Source organism: Myripristis murdjan, chromosome 19 (assembly GCF_902150065.1).
Source record: "Myripristis murdjan chromosome 19, fMyrMur1.1, whole genome shotgun sequence".
Taxonomy (NCBI): Eukaryota; Metazoa; Chordata; class Actinopteri; order Holocentriformes; family Holocentridae; genus Myripristis; species Myripristis murdjan.
This window is the reverse complement of record NC_043998.1, coordinates 20346030-20359854: the sequence shown is the minus strand read 5'-3', so window position 1 is coordinate 20359854 and position 13825 is coordinate 20346030. Positions and strand designations below refer to the sequence as shown.

The following is a 13825-nucleotide window of genomic DNA, read 5'->3' as shown; positions in this document are numbered from 1 at the left end:
ATGGGCAGCACTGTGCCTTGAGGAAGTGAATGCACCATTATACATTCACAACAACACAGCAACCCATGAAACGAGCATGGCTTGTTTTGCCTGCTGTCCCTGTTGGAATAAAACTGAACATCATGATCATGACTTATTCTGTCTGTCAAGTTACTTTGGAGATTTTTGCAAAAGATGTCTGCCAGCCAGAACCCACAGCATTTGACACTGGACAGTCTGCTACAGCTGACTGCCCTCATACTGTGTAACAGCACTGAATCTTTTCCTGGCAGAAAGTTCAGATTCAGATTCAGACAACTTTAAGTAAGTGCCAAACAGTGGCAGCGTGCTTTTACCTCAGTTTACTGGAGTTTAAGCACCATCAGTACCAGCTGATACGGAAGCATCTTTTGTTCCGCACGCCTATGCAAGACCACATGCCATGCATGGAGACGTGTCCACTACAGGAAATGTGCAGGACCAAATTTGTTATAGGAGCTGATGAGCAGAACTTAAAGTTGCGTTTCTTAATGATGTCCTGGGTCTTTTAAAATAGGAACTCGTTCCAACTCAAAACCTGTTCTCAACGCCGATCCTTATTTGTCATCTCTAAAAACGTCTTGGGTGATCAAGCCATTATACTGTTAGATGTGTAGTATAACCACAGTTGGCTGCTGACTAATTACACTGGATGATTGATTATCTACTGCGTTACTCACCCCGATCGCAACTGAAGGACGAGAGCATTTCTTGTTCAATTACCCTACCAGATTTTTCATGGCTGATTTGGACCAGCAACCTTCCAGTCACATGCATGCTCGTCTAGCCACCAAGCCTCCTCTGCCTGAAGCACCCACAGTACTAAACTGGGTTTGTTCTTCCACAGATTTTGTATGCGAGAGATGTGGACCAGAGAAGCACCACGTTTGAGAAGTCTCTCCACATGGGAAAGGAGTTCCAGAGACGAGCCAAAGCCATGATCCTCAGGGCTGCCGTGCTGCGCAACCAGATCCACGTCAAGGTACCAAATGCACCGTGCTGATTATGTTTATCTATCCAGACAATTTTGCATGCACACATCTGCCTTTTTCCAGCAACATCCTGCCTCACTTTCATACAGTTCAACTTATTCACACTGGGAGCTGACAACCATAGCCCTCTGCATGTAACCTCTGAACAGCCACTTTAACATAAATAAATGTCTTCTGTTAAATGATGTATCGCATTAGTAATCTGACCTATATCCCAGATCATGGCAGCTTTTACATTTCCAATGACAGCTACATCTCCTGGCACACAGGATATAATGACAGTTTGCATTTTTGGTTTATTTGAAACAAATAGAACAAGAACTATGTAGTTAGCCTGGGCTGTGATTGACACCATGGCTGAACAGACAAAGAAAATAGCGCCACCTACAGAAAATTCCTCAGTGGAAAATGGAAGGAAATAGGTGCCCACAGTGCTACCCAGACCATTTGACTGACAGGTGATCTCTGGGAAATGCAGAAACAGCACAGCAATGACCACTTATTGAAATTTCCATTGCACTTGGAGCTAGGATGATTCCAACATCCTACATGAAAAAGTCCAAAAGTCAATGAAATCACAAGTTGGAATTATGGAGATAACACCTATATATGACGCCACAACAAAATGGCAGACAACACAGTCAAAGGTTGTTACTCAAATATTTTTATTGAATTTTTTCCATTTTTTATACATACAGACACACGTAACAAATAACACACATCACATACGCCAGCACTCAAAACAATAAACATACATGACCCATACCAATAACAAAGCAATAAAATAGGAAAGAAAAACAAAAAAAACCCAAAAAACATCAGTGGCTACTGTGCAGTGTTGTCAGAGAACTCATCTGCAGAATAGTTTAAAAATGGTTTCCAGACCTTATTAAACTTTGTGGTGGAACCTCTAAGTGTATATTTAAGCTGCTCAAGCTTGAGATGGAACATGACATCCTCCACCCAGCATTTGTGAGTCGGCGGCTCTGCTTTTTTCCAACCGGAAAGTATCAGGTGCCTAGCCAGTAAAGAGGAAAATGCTATAGCCTCAGCCTGGTTAGGTGGTATCACTTCATCCTGAGGGGGTATTCCAAACAGTGCAGTCAACAGGCTAGGGTCTATATCTGTGTTACACATACATGAAAAGGTTTTAAATAGTCCCATCCAATATGGAGCCAACTTGGGACACAACCAAAATGTGTGACTTAGAGTAGCCGGATCTCGCTTGCGCCTATTACAGGTCAATACAGGCCAATCTGCTCGCAGAGAAATGATTTATAGGATTTATAGAATATATTTATAGCAGTGTATTCTTTTAAGTTTGCAGCTAACAATAGCTATCGTCATTGACTCTCATTAGTGAGTCATTTGCTGTCAGTGGACAGATTGTATTTAATTCTTGTGGGCATCCATATAAGTTGCAAAGGATTGCATTCAGCCTGGTGGTGGGAAGTCAAAACATCCGTCATTTAATGGAAAACTCCATTAACACCAAAGATTAAATACCAAAGATTACAACATTAAAAACTGCCAAAAAAAAACAAAACAAAGACACACACACACAGCAATGAGCGCCTAGCACAAACAAAATGAGAAAACAGTACCTCAGTTTTTAATTTCAAGTGCCTTGCTCAAAAGCACTTCAGTTGAAGGGTGATGAGGATTTGCGGCTCATTGCTCATCCACATTCAACCAAGCAGCCTCATTTTCCATAACCAGGTTTTGCCAGCCAGCCAGTCAGCTGGGAACATTTGACCTTTAAGCAACAAGACCCTCTACAGCTTATCCGTTGGTCCTTAAATCTGAAAATGTCTTAAAATAAATAATAAATTGCAGACCTTAAATAGTAGTCAAATGTCTCAAATCCCAGCCTGGCTTGGAACCATTGTTGCATGCCACCCCTCTTCTGTTTATCAAGGTTTCCCATCTCTCTCCATTTTCACTCTGCAATAAAGGCAAAATGCACTAAAAAAATAAGCTTCAAAATGTTAAATCCAGCCATTACAGGTCTATCATGGTCACGTTGTAATGACAGGTTTCTTTGTGCTGCTTGTCCACCCTTTCCAGAATCATCTTAGAGAATAGCATTAAAACCTGCACCCTGATTTACTGAACAGTGGGACTTAATGTCCCTTAACAATTAACTTCCTGGTGTCCTTTTTCTTGTTGTGCCTACACTTAGTTTTAGGATTTGACTGCAGCATGCTTGCTGGCACCTTTGTTAGTGATACGTTTACTGGTATATTGATGTTCATACCGTACACATGTACTAGCCTTTACTTATGTATTGATTTCTTTGCAGCTTGATATGTTGCATCATTAGTTCTTTTATTTGTACAAGGCCTGCAAGTAGCATGGTTTCTATCTCTTTTCATTAGATGGCAACGGATGCCAGACTGTATCCCCTCTCTCACTCTTTGTATATTTAGGTATATGCTGGGAAGGACGGGAAGGGTAGCTTGCTCTCTACAGTGTGATAACAATTTGATCAACTACAGATTAAAAGCTAAAGCTTATGTGTAGCTAAAGTGCACACACACAATAGTGGAGGCAACTTCAGCTGGATTTGGTGTTGGTATGCAGGTGTGGTGAGGGCTTGTGTATTACATACAGCAGCAGCAGTAGAAACTAATCACATACTTTTTACCAGGGAAACATTCCAGTAATTGCACTGCACCACTTTGAACTTTGTATGTTGGGTAGTTTTAAACATTTCCGACAAACTGCAAAATGTGTACTTAGCATTAACAAACACACTTTAGATGGTGTTGCTCTCTCATAGTTCATGGGTTCTCTTTTTCATGCTAGGACACCCAGGTAGAGGTAGTATTTGTCTCCAGACCCACCAGTTATTTTATGAGGTCAATTAAAATTGTCAAAGAAATATTGAAGCTGTTATAGCATTCATATGCATCATTACGATGAATTCTATATTTGCGCTATATTTATTTGTGAAACAGTCTTACATTCAAGTTAAACAAATAGAAAAATAAAAATAAGAAATGTGTTATAATTTGTTGGACATTATGTCATTTAAATTTCTTCAAGTTAATCAAGTGTTACCACATGCCAACTTTTCTAGGCAAAGAAACACACCATGACTGCAAAGCCATAATCAGTACATGAACTTTTTCAGACAGAGCAATAGCTGCTCTTGGTTTTAGAAATGTGTCAATATTGTCAGGTAGCTAAGAAGCCTGCTACTATTCTCCAGTCGTTATCGCTAAATCAAGACATCATGGTCAGTGGTGTGAGTCTGAGTTTAAAAAAAATAAATAATAAATAAAAAATACAAAATACACACTAAATGCATTTGGGGAATATTGGACATTTAATAGATTAGGTCAGTTAAAGTCAGGAATGTCTCAAAGGACTTTACAAAGAACTAACTTACCTAAGTTATAAACACAAAACAAAATGGTGAAATATAGTGTGCAAACAAAATAAGATCAAAGGAAACAAAACAAAGCGCAAGACCAAAAGTAGCATTTATCCTATCCACGTCTACCTCAGTGAAAGAGAGGGAAAAACCTTATTAGAAAAAAATGGAAAGTACCTCAAGCAGGACAATACACAGATTGATTCCCTCACCATGCAGGGCATGCTGAGCTGGTGCCCTCATCGACTGCCAGGTAAAAGCAGTGTGTGTGACTGGAAAGTGGAGAAACACAGGCAAACAGCCTTATGCACAGCTGCTGTAAGCACGACCTAGATACTCAGAGTCACTTTCAGCCACTCACACTCCTACAGAAAACTGAGGAACAGTGGGTATCTGAGGCAGGCAGCAGGTCATCTACCACCTTTGATAGTACCTGCCAGATGGTCCACTAGATTTATGACAGCAAAGCCTGATGTCCTATAGAGCAGTGGTAATCAAAATAAAGTCCTCCACATTAGTTTTCCTAACAGCAGCAGCACTGTGGTGTGTTGCTGACTTGAAATTGGGTGGAGCGAAACAATCCCTCTCCTACAAAATAGTCCCTTGGGAAACATTTGCTTTACACAGCCAATTATCGGTTCTGTGGTTTATGAATATTAGTGACTTTATCAGCCACAGAAACCAAACATTATAAGGTGGCTGTTTTCACCAAAAATTCAGATTGGAAAATGGAGGGATTTTGATTATATTGTTGTGAAATCTTAAGTACCCCTGCTTGATTGGCAAAATGGTTTGTTGCAACATATAATGAGGGGAAATTGTTGTAAACAAGCCACCTTTTAAAATCACTGGTGTGATCCTTTAACACAGGTGAAAACATTTCACCCTTTGGCAATAAATGTTGTTTGGAATCCGAAATAGGTCAATTGCATGATTTGTGTAGATGAGGTGAGTATTTTAAATTGAGGGCGAGGGTCTGTGAGGACAGAGTCACATCCCTGAAATGAGAGCAACCCCTTAAGAGCTGTGAAACCTCTGGCTTCCCTGCATGGCATTTGCAAAGTTTAGTCAATGCTAGCCATCACAATTTGGATCTACTGGTAGGTGTTAAATGTTATTTCCATGGAGTCTAACATTACCATACTTGTTATTCCAGATTCCACGTGTATAATGTTGCTGAGGTCAAGGCTACTCATTACCATTTTGCCCAAGATTACAACATAAGTTGTGCTCCTCAGCCAAAGCTCCAACTAAACTTTAGTGTTAGGGCCCACTCACATTGGCAAGTTTGAGTCCGTATCGTGCTAAAGCCAAAATCCCCCCCTCTCCAGTCCCCGGCTGGCCTGCACTCACATTGCCTTTTTCCCCAAACGCGCCCAAGCACGATTGCCCCCGGTGTGCGCGTCATCACGTTGAAATACGACAACAACAGGCATGGCCCGACGTCATTATAAATCAATGTAGTTCAAATACATCATGTCTTCCTTTTAACTAAAAAACGTTTTTGGTCCTTTTAATCAGACATGGGATGTTTATTTACCTTGACAGTTTCGGAGGTAACTTCCTCCTTCTTCAGAAAGGTCCAACTGACAGCCGGAGCGGCACCTGGCAGATCCGGCAGACCAGGGGGTGACCGGGTGGCACCGCGCGGTGCCGCGGCCAGTGCCGGCCGGTGCCGACGCGATGCCGCGGCCAGCACCTGGTCTGCCGGATCTCCGCACACAGACTGCTGTACTTTCATTATAAACAGACTTTTGTTTATACGCGGTTGCAGCAGCACAACGGACAATGACACAGACCACACGGTTGATTATTGATTGCGCAACGCGGCCATTCGCCGGTAATCGCGCTGCGCACATTAAACAGTTTTGCAGAGGCAGGAGGAAAGTTGCATGATTTACGTCCGCGCACTGCGTGCGTGACCGTGCATGTGCTCATGTACGCGCCCGTACCGCGCTGAAGCACACCCCTTCCAACCGTGCCAGAGCGGGGGAAGTGTACTGTATTCAAGCACGATACGGAGCGATCACACTGGTCAAAGAATCCGGATTTTAAGGGCAATCGTGCTTGGGCGCGGATCAAACTTGCCAGTGTGAGTGGCCTCTTAGCCCCTGATGAGCTCCTGGGCCCCTGTTCAGTTTTCTTTATGCTAAGATAATATTAGCAAAGCTAATACTGTCACAACCACAACGTTATGTTGGATTTGTTTTGGAACATTAGACTTGGCTTGCGATTTAGTTAAATAGAACGCTTGTTATAGCAGCCTAATTATGTCACATGAGAAAGGGGAGAGTGTCAAGCTCACTGAAAACGACAGAAGCTGAGTTGTAATTAACTTGAGACAGTTTTTCTTTTGGCTGTAGTGGTTGTGAAATCAGTGTATAAATATCATATCTAAGCCTTGCCTTTTAATTGACCAAACAGCAGTTCCAATAGCTACAAAGCTTTTTCCATCTCAAGACTATAGTCCCCAGGTCTGTATTTATTACAGTTTTTCTTTGTTTTCACGAGTGGTCAGGTATTACTTTGGCCAGGTCAGTCTCTCTGTTTAATGTTTGGTCACATTGAACCATATTCTGGTTTTTGATTTCTGTTCTTCAACTATCCATGTAGTTTCATGTCAATTTTAATGCATTTTAGCTTTGTCCCTTAGATAAGAGTCAGGGTTAGCAGGGGGGGTTGACTCTATCACCTTTTCATCCCTGATGGGTTTGCACCCCTGCTTTAAACCTTAGACTACCACTGACATCTGGGGTCTCCTAGGTATGGGCACATTGGGGAATAGAAGCATTCAAGCTGATCTATGGAGCTCATTTTCTTGAAGCATTAAATTTAATATTATTTTATTTGGTTTATTACAGTGGGAAATAATGACACTCAGGCCTCATTGTCCTGTTTTTTTTTTTTTTTTTTTTTTTTTTCTATGTTAACCAGTCCTGATTATTAGAATTGTAATCAGATAAATCTGGCTTGTGCTCCTCTAATAACAAGATCCTTTGCTCGAGGGCCAGATGTAGGAAGTGATATACAAACAAATTTATACTTATTTTTGTTTGTGTCCACAATTTGTGATGCTCAAGAGCACTCTTACCAAGATAGGAAAAAGCTTTCTCATTGTGACAGTCCTCACATCAGCTGTCCAACACATGGAAACATACATTTTAAAATTGAAGAACTTGATGCATTAAATGAATATCAATTCATCATCACGTTTAGATTAGATTTTAGATTAGATTTTAGAGTAATTATACGGATGAAATGACTATGAAATAAGAATATTTCAATGTAGACATTTGAGAGTTTGTTGAAATAACAGCAAAAAAGCCGATAGACTACGATTAGTATTAAAATAGTTACATGCCTAAATGAATTTTAGAGTGTTTACACAGAAGAACTACATCTCTGTTGGTGTCAGGCTTTAGAAACTGTCCTGTCCTCCTGAAGGCATAACCATGGAGCGCCCAGCTTGGACAGAGCATTTTTTGGTCTGCATTTCTGTCCTGAACCATTTTCATTTTATTTCAGGGACTGTATGTCCGTCTGCCGAGACAACATTCACAGCATGGGAAAATCACATTTTTATCTCCATGTGGGTAGACAAATCATTTTCACTCCTGTGTGTGTGTGTGTGTGTGTCTGTGTGCGCACGTGTGTGTGTTTCAGGAGAGAGAGAGAGATAGAGAGAGAGAGAGAAATGGCTGGCAAGCTATTGTACTGTATTATATTTGAGTCAGCATAATTTAATGTATACTTTGAAAAGTGTTTGAAAAGGAGAGATATACTGGACTGCACTCTGCTGGTCTTTTTTTTTTTTTTTTAAGTTCATTCAACAGTACTTTAGTTTAGTTCAGTTCAGTTCAGACCTTTATTGTGCCAAGAAGGGAAATTTGACTCGGATCAGCACTGACAAACCACACAATCACAATCAACTCTGATTTCAGCTGCTGAAGTTGTTTTCCTGCCTTCAGCCCTGCTGGGTGGTGTCTTCAGTTCTTGGACATGTCCCAGAGTATTTTGCACACGGCATTGTTCAAGGGGTGTTACCTTATGCTAATAAATGCTGAGACGCACCTCCAGTTTACTAACAGGCGGGCGTCGTCATTCTTCTGACCTGAGTAAGGGCACATTTGGATGGTTAAGAATGTTTGTTGAATCTGGAGTTGAAGCATCTGGCCCTAGACTCCGCAGAGATTCTGTTCAGTGTATTGCTACGCTGGACAGTAAATATGTGATGTGATGTATTTCTCTCTCTCTCATCCCACCAATTCATCTGTCTACAAGCCTCTACTTCTTTTATTTTTTCCCCTCTCCCTGTGGTATTTGGACTATCTCCAAGAACTGATGTCTCTCTTATTCTTTTATTTATTTATTTATTTTTTCAGTCCCTGTCTCTGTAGTGTTGTGGTCGTCTTTATTTTACCTCCCCCCTTCCTTCTGTTCTACTTCTCGCTCTTTTTGTGTTTGATTTTCAACTAACCTACCCAGTCTGTTTGTTCTGCAGGCTCACAACACAAACACACAATGCTTTACACATACAACATGCAGTTTCAGCTCCCAGTTTTACACGGCTTTCTTAGTCAGACAAAGGAGAGGTATGTTAGTTTAATTTCTCATCTCTGTCAACTTTGACCACCCATGCATGTGATTTAAATCCGCATTCAGTTAATTTTTATGCTTAATAGCTGCACTTGCTAAACATCAGCAAGTTGCAATTTTCTATGATGAAGTGTGCTCTGTGGTACATGTAATATGCCCTGATTAAATACTTTGTTGCATGTGTTTGTGGATTATAAAGGAAACAAATAAAATTGTGCCAGTATCTTCTCAATCACATATCAGTGGAAACTCCATGGAAGTGCATAGAGCCTACCTCAGTATGCAGTGTAGGTAGAGGAGACGGTGACTTCTTTCATTTTCCACAACAGGTTACGTTGTGATATTCAGACTAGTAGCAAAATTTTTCTCATGTATAAAGAAAAATGCCCAGCTGATATATGGTATAAACCAAAAATATGAACATATTATCTCATAAATAATAGCTAGTGTGACGTATAATTTAAATAAAGACAAAGATCTCTATGTGCAGAGGTACATTTGGGAACATTAATATTAGCCATAGAGATGGGCAGGTTTATTGCCACTCCAGAGGCGCCAGGTGAAATTGAGAATGAGGTTCATTTGTTGTTTTACTGTGCTGTTTACGAGGACGTAAGGGATATACTTTTTATTAAATTTATGTTGTTTTCTTTTGAATCCTGGATTATTCCAGGCATGAGGAAGGAAACCTTTTTTGTAGCAGATTTTATTTGCTAAGCTTGTCAGAACATGGGCTGAGTATTTTGTTTGAAACAGAGCTGCACAACAATCTATCATTTTGCAATGAAAGCATTTCACCATTCCAGTTGCATTGTTGGTGTCTTGTAAACCTATGAGGGTAGGGCACTTTGTGTGCGTGACATGAAAATAAAAGAATCAATCAATCCTTTTGTGCAGTGGGGCTACCACAACAAGGAAAATGTCTGCTGCTGGTTGTAATTGGGCAGCCAACAGGAGACGTTTGGGGTGACTTGCTGACCTTGTTCACATAACCCAGGCTTTCAAAGTTAGAGGTCCAGCCTGAATTTGGACAGAAAAGCACAACTTGTAAATGCTCCCAGTAATTTGTTCACATCTCCTCAATAGCGAAAGCTCCACATTTCACCAACCCTTTTTTATCCACATGTAGCCGTATAGAATAAAAGATGCTTGATGGAAACAGTAAATGTCAAATAAAATCCCAGAAATGTGCTGAAAAGTTGTTACACGTTCTAAAGAGGAAGAAAGTTCTCATTCGATACAAAGAAATGACATGATGTGCAAGGATTTTTTAAGGTTTGGAAATACAAGTGCCGAAATGCACCTATGCAAACTAGCACAGCCATGTAGTCAACAAACAAACTGGTTGCCTATAGCAGGGGTGTCAAACTGGTGCCATGGAGGGCCAAGAGGCTGCAGGTTTTCTTTCCAACCAAAAACTCCTCCAGGTGATTTCACTGATTACCTCACCTTAAAGCAGAGAGGAGGGACTAATCAATGAAATCATCTGGTGGAGGTTTTGGTTGGAATGAAAACCTGCAGCCTCTTGGCCCTCCATGGCACCAGTTTGACACCCCTGGCCTATAGCAGCAGTACGTCATCTTTCCCACACAAAGGACACTACGCCTCATTCACTCTAACTTAATTCACTTGATTTTTTTTTCCAGCATTTAAATATTCCTCTGCAGCTATTTTGCATCTTTTATGGAAATGTTGCTACCGTTCACCTTCACGCTTTCCCTGGGGACATATATTCTGCAGGGCAGGTGGAAGCAAAAACAGAAACACAAAATTTCTCTGTATCTGGTAAAACCAAAGAGTAAGGAAATGGGGGAATTTTAACAAGGCTAATGCTTGCATAACATGCCCTCCTTTGGCTGGCGAGTTTCAGCAGGAACCAGTCATTTCCTTGTTTGGGATTTGACTTTCATTACATAATGAGGTCAATAAAGGCCTTCTGGGCTCGAAGTGATCATTTTGTTCTCTGCATTGCACAAGAAATTCACTTTGCAACCAGATCCCGATCACCTCAGCAGCTCGGAAGAAGCTGTAACACTGAGAGCTAATTTGCTGAGTGTTTGGTGGCCATTTCAACACCAGTTTCTACTGACATGGATGGAGTGGATCAGAGTTTCTCAAATGTTGTGTGGCAGCACGTTGGTGTGTTGTGAGTGCCAACCAGGGGCCAGATGTATAAAACGCTATGTAGATTCATGACTAAAACTGTGTGTAGGCGCAAAGCCAGAAAGCTGCATGTGCATTCTTTTCGTCAGATTTATAGATAAACATACGCATGATTCTGTTTTATAAATCTGTGTCATCAACGAACTGGGCGCATGGGCACAAGGCTCTTTTCGACTCCCACAGTTAACCATAAATGTATGAAGACACAACCTTAACCAGATGTTTTTTTTATCAGTTTGCTGCCTGCTCCACCAGTCTTTACATCTGTCAGTTAAAGAAATGGGAAATCAAAAGTGCATTTTCACTAACTGTAATACACTTGGAGCTTCTCCAACAGCCGCGACAGCTGTCATTACACGTGACCATTACACACGGCTGTACAGCTCTATATAAGGTCCGTATCGTATGGACCTGTAAACCATCATCAGTGGTGGTTTCTGAAAAATGTATCAGTGAAAGCTTGTAGCTTTCTTATCTAAACAAACATCGGTTGTGTCACAACTAATGAAATGAAAAAGAATATTAATAGCTAATTAATGTAAAGTTACAGAGCGGGGTCGCCGAGCACTGAGGCTCATAGTGCGTAAAAGTGGCCGATGCTCTGCTGACTCAGTAACTGCAGAGCTCCAAACCTCCTCTGGCATCAACATCAGCACAGACACTGTGCACCAGGACCTTCATGGCATGGGTTTCCATGGCCGAGCAGCCGCATCCAAGCCTTACATCACCGAGCACAACGCCAAGCGTTAGATGGAGCGGTGTAAAGCACGCCGCCACTGGACTCTAGAGTGATGGAAACATGTTCTGTGGAATAACCAATCACGCTTCTCTATCTGGCGATCTGAAGGGAAATCTTAATGCCTCAGCTCACTAAGACATTTTGGACAATTCTCTGCTTCCAGCTTTATAGGAACAGTTTGGGGAAGGCCCTTTTTTGTCCCAGCATGACTGAGCCCCAGTGCACAAAGCAGCTCCATAAAGGCATGACCGGCTGAGTTTGGTGTGGAAGAACTTGGCTGGCCCGCACAGAGCCCTGACCTCAACCCCATCCAACACCTTTGGGATGAACTAGAACAGAGATTGCGAGCTGGTCCCTCTGGTCCAACATCAGTGTCTGAGCTCACAAATGCTCTTCTGGATGAACGGGCCAAATTCCCACAGACACACTCCAACATCTGGTAGAAAGCCTTCCCAGAGGAGTGGAAGCTGTTGTAGCTGCAGAGGGGGACCAACTCCATATTAATGCCTATGGATTTAGAATGGGATGTCAGAAAACCTTGTATCGGTAAAATGCAGAGGTGGTCCAATACTTTTGTCCATATAGTGTATGAACAGGTACACACTATGTGGAATTTAGCCTTGGAAACAGCATACCTTGGAATATGTATATATGTATGTATGTATGACAGGATTTTCATTGTGTGCACTGTTCCTTTAGCCACCTTCTTTTTTTCCTCTTGCAGTCTCCACCAAGGGAGGGAAGTCAAGGGGATCTCAACTCTGCCAACAGCCAGTCGAGAATGAGCACCAACATGTGAACACTCCAATCCAAGAGGAAGCTACCACGTCTGTTCACCAACAAAATGGGACTAAACATCTCCCATCACTACCACCCACTGGCCAACTTGTCAAGGGGCTCCTCCCCCGGGAAAAAGGAAAACCAAGACATCACAACTGTCAGAACTTGTATTGACATCAGTAGTGGTGCAGTCTGTGCAAAGGCTTGATTTACAGAAGACCTGAGTATGTTTAGCTGTAGAGGCGACTGCATGTTTTTGTGTATGGAGCACTCAGTGTGTGTGTTTGTGTGTGTTTTAAATCAAAAATGCACTTTTCTTTCTTTCTCTGTTTCTGCCTCTTTTCCTCGCTCTCCCCCCGTCACGCTGTCCACCTCTCAGTGACAGACTTTGAATGCCCACAGTGCCACATCTCAAAGGCGATGTCCAGAGATTTTCAAATAAAATATGAAAAGCTGAGGCCAGCTTGGTCAGGACTCTCTATATGCCACATTCTCACTAATGTTCTTTTCTTGATACACAGGCAGCTGATTTATGGTCAGCCAAACCATTCATCTCATTCATATAATAATAAATCAACCTGGGTTTAATGCTAAACAAAACTGGCATATAAGGAGGGCAGCTCAAAGCAAAGATTTTCTGAGTTTTGGAATTATTAATGTATATCCACATTAAAAAAAAAAAAAAAAAAAAAAAAAACATCTTGCCTGATATCAATACTTCCATCTTCAGTCTGACATGGCCTCTCCTCTGTCCATATCCATGGGAGACAGGGATTCGATTTTCCCTAACCAGTTGCTAGAGAGCGATGTATCTGCTTGGATCTAGCATCATTTTCAGCCAACACTGATGCATAGCCATGTCAACATACTGTTTTATCAGGGTATTAAGGACCTGCCGTCTATGCAAAATAAACTTGTTAATTAACAGTGCTGATTGGCTTTATTGGTTTTGAGCCAAGAAATCACAGCTGAATTGAACAACACCAGATCTGCAGAATCACTCTAAACAAGGGTTGCCAACTTTTACATGTAAAAATAAGAACAGATATGGAACGGTAGGCATTAGTGTTTAGTTTGTTCAGTAGTATTAATGTTTTGTGTGAGGGATGGGTTAAACCTGACAAAACCACAATATCCACAAGCACTTACAGGCGTCTC

General features: G+C 41.5%; 1 protein-coding gene across 1 annotated transcript in view; it reads left to right on the top strand.

Moving 5' to 3' along the window:
* LOC115378015 (COP9 signalosome complex subunit 1-like) overlaps positions 1–13382 on the top strand; it is a 40989-nt gene extending 27607 nt beyond the window's left edge. The window contains exons 13-14 of the mRNA XM_030078126.1: positions 866–1000; positions 12612–13382. Coding sequence (XP_029933986.1) covers positions 866–1000; positions 12612–12686 — 210 coding nt within the window. The 3' untranslated portion in view covers positions 12687–13382. The remainder of the gene's footprint in view (positions 1–865; positions 1001–12611) is intronic.
* The last annotated feature ends 443 nt before the right edge of the window (positions 13383–13825 follow it).